The sequence below is a fragment of the Talpa europaea genome (assembly GCF_964194135.1).
Source record: "Talpa europaea genome assembly, chromosome: X".
Classification (NCBI taxonomy): Eukaryota; Metazoa; Chordata; class Mammalia; order Eulipotyphla; family Talpidae; genus Talpa; species Talpa europaea.
This window is the reverse complement of record NC_140081.1, coordinates 22,022,353-22,034,461: the sequence shown is the minus strand read 5'-3', so window position 1 is coordinate 22,034,461 and position 12,109 is coordinate 22,022,353. Positions and strand designations below refer to the sequence as shown.

Here is a 12,109-nt window from a genome sequence, read left to right as displayed (position 1 = left end):
AGACTAAACTAGCCAATGAGAATGCGGTGTCATTTTTTAAGATTTATTTCTCATACATTGCTGAACAAGACAAGTATTGCAGGTATGTATCATTTATTTATAAGGAATAAGGACAAAGGGAATGGAAAGGGAAGATTTTACTATCTTTCATATTCCTTTACTCTTCCCTTTTGATGTAAAAGGAAAGTTTCCTTTATTTTTCTCTTTTGATGTAAAAGGAAAGTTCTTCCACATTTCCATAAAATGCTTATGGCAATATTGTTATCTTGTTCCAGATGACAAAACAAGATGTGTGTTTCACAATTTCTTCTACAAAGCAACAAAGCTCTATTTACCCTCATTGTAGCATTATATATGTGAACAATATCATCCACCAAACCTAGAGATCTTAAAATTAATGAAATCCATATTAAAGGAAGCAATATTTGAATAATACATAGATGAAAGAAATATCAACTTACACATACAAAATAGGAACACATAGGCATGTTCATTATGTTCCTTTCATCCAAACCTATGACATAAATTATATGAACTCCGTGTCGTCAAACAATGCACGGAGTAACTATCCCTTGCTTTGCTAAGTTTGGGAGGAATTGTTAGATGTGGCAGTAGCCACATAAGGAGAATCAGCCCCGACTCTCATTTCTTCATCCTGCAAAGCCTCCTCATAATGGGATGCAAAGGAACGTGGATCAGTGTTATTAACCCTGGCAAGAAACTGAAGAACTTTCATTTTCGTGGTTTCAGCATGGGCACGTGGGCCCCACAGGAATTCAAACTGAGGAGGATCACTATTCTCCACTTGTTGGTATACCAGATAGTTTTCCTTCACAAAATTTCTGGTGATAAGGTTTTTGGGTTCTCCGAAAATGAAGTGCTTCACCCCGGGGTAAATGTCCATCAAACTGAGAAATTTCCAGAGTTCTTCTTCAGTGGCCCGGTTTCCCTTCATGAAGATTACTCCAAGGACAACAATCAGGATGCCAGTCTTGGGTAGACCATCATCACCACTCAGCATCCCATCATAGGTGAGACCCAGTTTGATGAGCAGTCCATAGTGGTGTTTGATTGGATCCACTTCCTGCACATCAAGGCCAAAGATCATCTCCATGCACTCAGAAGCTCTCTTCAGGATCTCAGGTAAATGCTCTTCATATCCAGGGATGACTATCTTCAACATATCTTCCTTGGTAATAGGCTCTTTTGTTTGATATTTGAGCAGTAGGAAACTCACAACCCTTGCTACTTTCTCATCTAGATCAACTATGGGCACATTCTTGGTGTCAGGTGCAGCCTGTGAGGAATTTGGGTGCTCCTCCTCTTGGGCGCTCCAACCCTCATTTGATTTGCTTGATGAGGTGGGCATGATGGCAAAGGCAGAGGAGAAGCCAAAATGCTGATGAAACACAGGAATATTGGCTGTCCCAGCTTCAGGAGCCTCCTTTGAATTGGCAGGTATTAGAGAGTTGGAGAAGGCAGGGGTCTCCTCCTGACACCTGGAGACCTGTACAACCTCTAGGCCCTGGGTATTACTATTGGCCTGAAGGTGTTGGTCATGTGAGCATTGTGGGTTGTCCTTATGCTGAGACATGATGGATCTAGTTGGTGACAGTAGCAGGAGTATGAATGATAAAGCTGGTATTGAGGAATCACTGCCAAAGAGGAAGAGGTCAGATGTGAATGGTTTCAGTCAACTATGGCAGCTCTGACAAAAGTCATCTCCAAAGGACTTCTCCTGATAACAGTGCCATAGGAAGGGCCTCACAGGTCTTCTAATTTCCAGGATGCTATGTGGCCCAATAATATGAATGAGAAAGCCTGAATACTCCTCAAGGTCCAGTCAGTCAACCCAGGCTGAGAATTCTCAGTGAACACAATAGAGCCAATTCTATTCTGTGGAATGTGTTGCCATCAATTCTCATTTGCATTCATTATTTTGGTATCAGATAGGCCTGGCATCCTTCCTATACTAATATGAGGCTGTCCCCTTAAAACGAAAGTCACATATCTTAAGACAACTGAGCATGAACTATGGAGAGACCTCCTTCCAAAACCCTCCCTGGTTTCCCAGCATCAGTTACTGGGAACCCTCTCTTGATTAATGTTTAGGATCAGGAATTTTCTATTAAAAAAATGAAATCTTGTCATTTGTGCCAATTTGGATGGAAAGAGAGGATACCGTGTTAAATGAAAAAAAAAGTTAGATGGACAAAGATAAATATTGTGTGACTTCACTCAGATGCAGGAGACAGAGAAACAAAACAAAAGAAATAAAAAAAAAATCTTTTGGATTAAAAGCAAAACTGGTTCTTACCTGAAGAGAAGCAGGAGTGGAATGGGTAAAGCAGGTGCACTTGGTATACTGTATGGTATTGGATGGAAACTAGACCTTTGGTGGGGTCATAAAAGATGTGTTGATGTTGAATTTTAATACTGTATATCAGAAACCTATATAGTAATACAAACCAATGTTAACTATTTTTTTGTTTTTTAGAAAAGTGGTAAAAAGCTGGGGCATGAAAGAAGTTCAGGGTGACCCTATGTTTTGGAATGTGTGGTTTAGATGGTATTGTTCTGGGGTTTTCATTTGAAGCCTGACGTGACTTAGGACTTGTTCCTTCCACCTGAGTGAGTTTGTTCACAATAGTCTCACATTAAGTGAGCATTATGGTGGAGAGACTGTACGTCTCATCTTACCTGTGCTGGGGATCTCCTGTTACCTGTGATCCTTGGCCCCTCTCTTATGTGGTAAATTGCCCTTTACACATAACTCAACGACATCTTCCAGGGCCCAAGACTTGTGATGACTTAGAATATTCTATTTAGAAGAGAGTCTTCACTTTCCTGAGACCCATCTCATCATTTTTATTTTTTTTTATAATTTTATTTTAATTTTTTAAAAGAATTATTTATTTATTTATACAAGCACTGGGTACAGTCAGAAGTGTAGGAGAGTGAGAGAATTCGCCAGAGCCAGAGAGGGGAGCAGAGCAGGCAGAAGGACCAAAGTACACTGCTGAGGGGGGCAGCGGGCGGCAGGAGAGGTCTGAGCGCCATGTGGGACCCTCCTCTGGTGGCCGGGGAGCAGCCAGGGATCGAAACAGCACTGCAGAGGCTGCGGGCAGCTTCGCAACCCAGTGCTCAACTGCTGTGCCACCGGGGAGGCCCAATCTCATCATTTTTAATAGAAAATTCAAGACACTAAACTACTGTCAGTTCTATAGTCTCTTAAACGTGCCCTACCTCCCCCATCCTCTATCCCCACACCCACACCAATCCCTCACATCAATCAGAGGAATTGTGGTAGATTAGTCTGAGCATAATTTATTAGTCAAGAGAGGAATCCCAACTCACTGAAGCTTGGAAACCACCTCAGAAAATGAGGTGTCTTCTCTGCCTGCCATTCCTTGCCTGATCTCTCAGGACTGACAAAACTCAGAGGACTATATTGTACCCACTGCCCCATCAGTTGGGTAGAACCATAATCCTTACCAGCAGTCCTGAAATCATAGTCATTGGTAATATGTCTGCTGCCTGAAGCCCCACCACCCAGATAAGGCCCCATCTCTCTAAGACATTGAATAAGAAGTAGGAGACACTGTGCACAGGACATATAGGTCTGATAAAATGAACTATACAATGTCCTGGGAGTGTGGAACCCCCAAAATTCACTTGGGGTTTTCATCAGGATTCCTGCAGAGCCTGAAAGGCCTTCCTTTACTGACATGACATGGTTACTTCAGACTAAGGTTTCATTTCTCTCAGATTCTTGCAGTAGAGCCTGTAAGCAACATTTCTCAACAGCATTGCTAGGGCCTCAGAGAGTTGACTGGCTGATACTCAGGGAGTCTGCCACTGACCTGGTTTGGGTGTCCCCTCAGTATTCTTTCAGGGGACTTTAAGTAACTATTGTCAATTCTGTAGTCTCTTAAACATGCCCTACCTTCCCCACCCTCTATCCCCACACCAACCACACCAATCCCTCACCTCAATCAGAGGAATTGTAGATTAGTCTGAGCATAATTTATTGGGGTCTCCCAGGGTTGGGTTGGGCTCTTATCTAGGGGGCCATCCCCTCTTTTATCTGTAAAAGGTCTTCTCACCCCTCATTTAGTCTTACCTGACTCCTGGTAGCACCTGTGAGTGACTCCCAAATGTGCCTAGTTGACACCCCATTTCAAAGCAAAGTCCTTTTTGCCATCACAATGGGGAATATACATCATGGGGCATGTCATCAAGTGATGTTGCCTGGGTCTCCTGTTGTCACCCAGGAGCAGGGGTGGGGCTCCTCACCCATGGCTCAGTTCCCAGTGAGAGTTACTGGTGTTCCCACTTTATACTCCTCACACAGATTCCACCAGGTCCTGATATTAATCTCTCTACTATGCCGAGGTTGCACCCTTCTTGCTAGTGTCCTCAAATCTTAACAATCCTGAATAAAGATGTGGGCTGCCTCAGTAATGGAGGTTGACCCAGTACCTTTTAGGGTGAAAGTAGATGTGGGCCCTTCTATGCGAGTCTCCATTAGTTTGTTACTCTTTTCCTCAGTTCTCATTCCCAGGGCATCTCTTCTCGTTTCCTTTCTCTTTGATTTAAGACTTCTTGGACATGCCCATCTCAGCCAATTTTTTTTTTTAATTTTATGGGTCTAATGATTTTTTTTTAAAGATTTATTTATATATGCATACAAGAGCTTGGGTATAGGCCAGAGATGCGGGGAGGGGGGGGAATCCACCAGAGACAGAGCGGGGAACAGAACAGGCAGACTGACTGAAATACACTGCTGAGGGGAGCAGCGGGTGAGACAGGAGAGGTCTGCTGCACCATGTGGGTAGCTCCGTGGCCAGCCAGGGATTGAACTTGAGCTGCAGAGACTGCGGATTGCGTCATAGTGCAATGCTTAACCCCTTGTGCCACCAGGGCGGCCTCAGCCAATTCTTGACATGTCTAATAATTGCAAATCTTGCAGAGTTTGGATTGAGTCATGTCCAGTCTTCATGTGACATGTGGTATTTGTAGCATAAGGCCAGCAGTGGTAGGATGGGAAAATTATCAGACAAAACTCATGATGATCTATTCCTTCATTTGGCAGTCATACTTAGAGACTTGTATAAATTGTGCTAAAAAATTTTTACTTTATACAAAGAAAGACTGAGAAGAAAGAATTTGAAAGCCCTGGTTTTTGAAAATCAGAAACTGCATATTCAGAAATCATATGCAGATGGTGAGTAGATATCAGACTTCTGGCTGCACCTATGACTGCTTTTTTTCATACCTCTCATTTATTTTGCTCTCTCATTGCTATGGTTATTTTCAAGCCCAGCTTGTAAAAGTGGAGTGTACTTGGCTCAAATAATTTTTCATGGTGTCTCCTCATCTATCTAGTTTTTGCATCAAGGCATGCTAGTTTGTTAAAATGTATGGAGAAATTTCAAATCGGTGTGATTTGGGAAAGCTTACATAAGATGCCAATTAAATTTTGTCTGATTATATGCTACAACTGGCTTCCAAACCTGATCTGGCCTAGGTGTCTTGGCCTAAAGTTTGGGTTGTAATTGCTGATTAAATTTACACTTTCTAATGAACCTATTTTGCAATTTATATTTTGCTAAAAGAGAGCTTCTCATTTTGGTATTTCAATTTAAAACTATGATATTTAAATCATTTTATAAACATTACTAGACATATAATCCAGTATACTGAACACTACATAATTTATAGTCAGCATAACAATCAATTTATAAGTAAAAGCCTATTCAGATTATCATTGTTTTTGGTCAATATGTTTGCATTTGGCAAGCTTATTCCAGAAGTATCGCTAAACAATTTTGCTAGGAGATATGTAATGTATGTGTCTTCCTTTACGCTGATGTGGCACTCCGTGTTATGGCTGTTAACTATTCTCCATTATGGGCTATCGAATGGTTATTCTCTCATTCTAACATTTGTGCTTAATTTATTTTTTAAAAAGATTTATTTATGCATACAAGAACTGGGGTATAGGCGAGAGGTTTGGGGGGGCTGAGAGGATTCACCAGAGACAGAGTCGAGAACAAAACAGGCAGACTGACTGAAATACAATGCTGAGGGAAGCAGTGGGCGAGTCAGGAGAGGTCGGCTGCGCCATGTGGGTAGCTTCCTGGCGGGCCCGGGGATCAAACTCATGCTGCAGAGGCTGTGGATAGCTTCACAGTGCTGTGGTTAACCCCCTTGCACCACCAGGGAACCCCTGTGATTAATTTATTAACAGAAAGTCTTCTCTAGGAAGAAATTTTTCTTGTCTCTTTGTTTATACTGTTGTTTTCTTACAACATATTTCTAGTATTTTATGATAATATTTTAATCTCTGTACCTGTATTTACAGTATTTAAATCTCTGTACCTGTATTTTATACATTATTTAATTATACATTATTACCACATTTGTTCCTTTTAGAATACTTCTGAAATTATTTGTTATACTACCTTTCTAAGAATACTTTAAAACTGATAATCCTTATGAAATTATGTGTTATATTTATCTAAGAATTGGCTTTAGTGGGTTCTTTATTATCTTCTATTATCTCTATTATCTACTTTATTTATATTTATCTCCCTAATTTCTTACCTTCTACTTCTTTGCTATTTAAGTTCTATTCCTTATCTAGTATTTTTAAATGTTTGAATATATCAACTATATACATTGTTCCATAAATTGGTTTAAAGCTGCATTATCCCACTGAATAACAGTTGATATGCTTCATACAGTTGGTCCTGTAGAGCATATTATTTACACTGTTAACATTTTTGCGACATATGTAAACAAATTGAGTTTGGGAAATTATTTTGAGAAAACTCTAAAGGGGAAGAGAAAGACTGATTTTTATTTACATGTGGTTTCATGGTATAGAGGTATTTTGTTTTGCTTACTAATAATAGAGTAGACACAAAAACTAGTGAGAAAGCAGGCTGGTGACAGAGTTCAGTTTTCTTTGGGAATTCAAGGACAATAAAACAATAGAAAAAGGCAGTTGTCAGGAGAAGATATAATAATTGAAGCAGAAACCACCGATAATTATCAGAATGTGAAAAATTATGGACTGTCACACCCTCCTGGTGCTTAATCTTACTCTGTTAGTTCCTATAGGCTGAACTGGGTTCTTATCTAGATGTTGGCAAGCCTAGAAATTGGGAATATCATCCTGTATAATATTGTACAGAGCAGAATAAGGGGGAAGAACAGATCTGAAGATAAATAGGACAAGGACAAGCACACTATATTAACAAACCAAATGACAAAAGTCATATCGAAGTTGTTATAGAAAAGTGTGTCATAAAAATAATCGACACTCAGATTACCAAAAATGGAGCTACCATATGACCCAGCAATCCCACTCCTTGAATCTACCTAATGGACAAAAAAACATTAATTCAAAAGGATATCTGCACCCCTATGTTTACTGAAGTGTTATTTATAATAGCTAAGATATGGAAACAACCTAAATGCCCAGAAACAGATGACTGGATCGAGAAGATGTGGTATCAAAAAAAAAAAAAAAAAGGTGTGGTATATATACACAATGGAATACTACTCAGTGATCAAAAAAGATAAACTCATGCCATTTGTGGCAACATGTATGGAGCTGGAAGGGATTATGCTCAGTGAAATAAATCAGAAGGAAAAAGAAAAATATCGGATGGTTTCACTAAAAGGAGGAATAGAGGGAAACTGAACAAGAGGTCTTAAAAAATGACAAAACTAGGGCCTCCCCAGTGGTGCAGCATTTGAGTGCAGGGTTGCGAAGCTGCCCGCAGCCTCTGCAGTGCCGGTTCGATCCCCAGTCACCCGTGAGGGTCCCACATGGTGCGCAGGCCTCTCCTGCGGCGCCCGCTGCTCCCCTCAGCAGTGTACTTCGGTCCTTCTGCCTGTTCTGCTCCCTGCTCTGGCTCTGGTGAATTCTCTCACCCTCCCACGCTTCTGACTGTACCCAGTGCTTGTATAAATAAATAAACAAATAAGTCTTTTAAAAAAAATGACAAAACTAGCAGGCAAACTATAAATATGAGACATGGAGCATGGGAGGGGCAGGTAAAGGGGTCAAAACAGGGGAGGAAAGAGCACAAGAGACTATCGCGACAGTTCCACAGGTAATGTGGGGATTACACCTAAAGAGAGAATTTAAGACACTGTACAAAAAGAGCTCAATAGCATGCAACTATTAGAATTTTTGTCCTCTTCTCAATATTAAAGGAGGCCAAATTTTCTTGCAATTCCTTAACATTTTCAGATCCTGCTATGAGCGTGTTGCTTCCAAAGACAAACTCCCATGAATTTTTTCAAAGGATCCAGTTAAATATTATCAAAAAGGTTTTTTCTTCACTCGTTACCTTTCTGTACTGACTTATGCAATAACTTGTAAATTCTTAATTGGATTACAATTTTCTTATTCCTATTAGTGTCTAGCCAAAATTTGCGAATTTTTGTGACCTTCTAAATGAACGAATGCCCTAAACACGTATATAGGTGCCATTTGTACAAGGCAAACAACAAAATTTTCTCCTCTGTCAAGAAGTGAGATGGTAAGCTGTAAAAGGACTTTGAATTTTTTTATTGTTGATACCAAAGATACCTGTCTGTTGGCAAATGTTTTTCCCCTCGTGGAGGGACTCTAAGGATTTTAGTAAATTAATCCTCAAAAGTTGTTTGCTATGCAGTGATTTTTGTAGGTTTTGATCTTTTCTCAACTCTGCTTTTGAGGAAAACTTTGAATATGAACCACATAGGTAAACTTAGTGGTATATGTGTTCAGTGGCCAGTCACAAAAAAAAAAAAAAAAAAAAAAAAAGAAAAATCTCATTAAAATTTTATTGCAAAGATCAGAGAGGTTTCAAAATCCCATTTCCAACTTCATGGTCACAGCCCACAAATTAGTAAATTCTATGACAAATCAGACTGTACGCAGCATGTCTTTTGGAAAACATTTTAAGAATGTGGTAGAAATTCCCAAGGGGTGGTTAGGCCTTAATATCAAAGTTTTAAGTTATCCTTTATTTGGAACAGGATGGTCCTATCGCAGAGGCACACCATGAGGGATTGAAGGATCACAAATCAGTTGGAAAGCTCTATATCAGGAAAAGAACAGGAGATTTTTTTATCCTTTTTGTTTTTCTGGGATCAAGATGAGCTTTCAGAGGAGTAAAGAGCTGGCCAACAAGTCAGGTCCCAGTTTGTTCAGGAAGGTACACAGGAGAAGATCCAGCGTAAAGGCTCTATGCTGATATGGACAGAAATGGCAGCCCATATGAAGGAGTCAGCTCTCAAGGAGTAACAGGGCTATATGGACAGCATTGCCAGCCCATATGGAGTCAGCTGTCAAGGAATCCACAGGGTTAGAGTAAGGTGAGTTAAGTAAATGAAGCCCACAAACAATCTTCAGATTATGTATCTTATTCCAATGATCTTTATACTTGCTTAAAGTTCCTTGCTTTAACATTATTATTTATTTAAAAAAATTAAAAATATTTATTTATTTATACAAGAACCGGGGTACAGGCCAGACTTGTGGGAGGGTGAGAGGATTCACCAGGGACAGAAAGGGGAACAGAACAGGCAGTCTGATGAAATACACTGCTGAGGGGAGCAGTGGGAGCGACAGGAGAGGTCTGCTGCAACATGTGGGACCCTCGCAGGCTGGCCGGGTTGGAACCGGTGCTGCAGACTGTGGACAGCTTCACAGCACCGCACTCTACCACCTGAGCCACCAGGGGAGGCCCAATATTATTATTTTAATAGCCTATGAGGTGCAGGGTGAACCTCCCCCAAAGTGATATATAAGCTTTTCTTAAAATTCTCAAAGAGGGACCTTACAATAATTTTCCAGTAATTGTCATCTTGATATGAACTAAAGGTGAGTCAAGATCTGAGAGTCTTATGAAAGTCTGTTGCTATTGTTTAAGAAAGCTTATTACTTGAACAGCAGTTAAGGCCTCAGGACCTTTTTGTCTTTTGCCCTTTTGCTCCCCTTTTACGATCTACAAGAATGTAGTGGGGGGCCTCCCCTGGTGGCGCAGCAGTTGAGCGCTGGGCTGCGAAGCTGCCCGCAGCCTCTGCAGCACCCGTTTGATCCCTGGCTGCCGGCGAGGGTCCCACATGGCACGCAGACCTCTCCTGCCACACCCACTGCTCCCCTCAGCAGTGTATTTCGTCACTCTTTCTGTTCTGTTCCCCGCTCTGGCTCTGGTGAATTCTCTCACCCTCCCGCGCTTCTGACTGTACCCAGTGCTTGTATAAATAAATAAATAAATAAATCTTAAAAAAAAAAAATGTGGGGGGGTATGATGAGGGCATAGGTTAATAACTGAACACGTCTGTCTGAGAATTTCATCTTTACTCAGAAAGTGAAAATCGTCACCCCCCTTCTTTACCGTCTTTTGAAGCCTTCCCCTCTTTCTCTTTGATGCGTCTGGTCCTGAACACAGATCGAACACAGGTTGATTATCATTCTTCTTTAGAATTTACAACCATATGAATTTTCTATATCTGTTAGATTGGGTGGGAGACTTTTCCCATGGGCCCCAACACAGATAATGAGGAGTAGTAGGAAGAAAATTAAGAGAAAGACGTTCTCTCTCTGGCTGGGAAGAGTGGACTCTAGATAAATTCAAGGTAAAAGTCAAGTCCTAGCCTGTCACATATAAGGCATGTGAAACAGGCAACAATCACAAATTCTTGACCTATGTGAATTTGGTTTGAAAACTCCCTCTTCTAGGACTGTTGGATATGTATGAAGTATATGTAGCACACAGCATACTGCTTGGCATGCTTTAGGAATGTAGTGAGTGGAATTTATTGCTGATTGCTGATCCCAAGTGCTACCATTCTCACTTTGTGTGTGTGTGTATTTGTTTTCTAAATCTAGACTTCCTCAAAAAATATAAAGTGATATAGGACACTATAGGATAAGGCATATCAAAATAAAAAATGTTTCTCAGTAAGCAAAACTTGAGACTTTTCTCCTAAGAGCTTACATTCTTGGCATGAGGGAATGTCTGGATGTAATGCTAATTTCCCAGAATTTGTGTCAAGGCCCCACTCCTTGACTTGCTCTCAGCTGCCTTTTGTCATGGCTCAGACTATGTCACTCCAAACCATGCCACTTTGGCATATTATTTTGAATTAAAGTTACTTGACAAACAGCCATTGCATGAAGGCTGCTCTGACTCTTCAATGTCCTTTGGAAATTATAAGGTCAATCTCCCACATGAAAGGTATTCTTCCTGTACCAGGATAGAAAGCACCTTTATCATCAGATACAGGGGATTTAGGTACAAGAAGGCTGTATAAACAAACCTTGTTCATCCTTCACCATTTTCTACTCCACACCCAAAGATCATGACCTTGTCAATTCTTCACAAGTTTACTGTTGATATTCAAGTTAAACACATCCTGCTTTGCTTATTCCTTTGAAGTGCATATCTTCTTGAATCCTCCTATATGTGTTATTAAATTTGTTTTTCTCGTGTAGTCTTTTTTACTATGAGGGTAAGAGGTCACTGAACTTAGTGGAGTAGAGAGAAAATTGTTTTTTTCCCTCCCAAAGCCTTTCATCCAACCATTGCCAAACTTTCTATTTAATTTCTTTCCACCTAAAATTTAACCGTTACCTACTGTTTGTCATATTACATTGAAAATCACCTAAATAAATTTTCCTTTGAATAAAGTGGCAGTAGCTCTTCTAGGTCATGAACTCAGTGGCTTCTGGATGCATAACATCAAGGGAGTATAATCTATCTTCGTGGAAATTTTTTTAGAGATGACATTATCACCACCAAGTTTTTTCACTGTGCGTAACTATACCAGGACAAAACTGCAGGACAACTTTTACTGTCGCTGTAGGTAAGAATTCCACTCTGTTTACTTAAGCAACAGAAGTAACAGCTGGCAACGGTTAGCCCCTCTAGGTTTTTAGGTTCAATTCTGAGACACATTACCTGGGAGTCTGGTCCCTGTTCACTATGCCCTCTGCCTCCTCTGGTCCACGATCTACTTTAATGTCAAATTAACTGAAGCACTGGAAATTTCCCAAAGCCTCATCTGCCATACGTAACTGCATTAACACTCTGATAGT

The 12,109-nt window shown here is 40.5% G+C and overlaps 1 protein-coding gene across 1 annotated transcript; it reads right to left on the bottom strand.

Annotated features, from left to right (window-relative positions):
• Positions 1-580: 580 nt before the first annotated feature.
• LOC311187474 (melanoma-associated antigen B16-like) lies at positions 581-1,594 on the bottom strand (the record flags this gene model as incomplete). The annotated part of the gene is made up of 1 exon (XM_084258884.1): positions 581-1,594. One exon carries the CDS (start codon positions 1,592-1,594, stop codon positions 581-583), a length of 1,014 nt encoding a protein of 337 aa, XP_084115010.1.
• Positions 1,595-12,109: the final 10,515 nt, after the last annotated feature.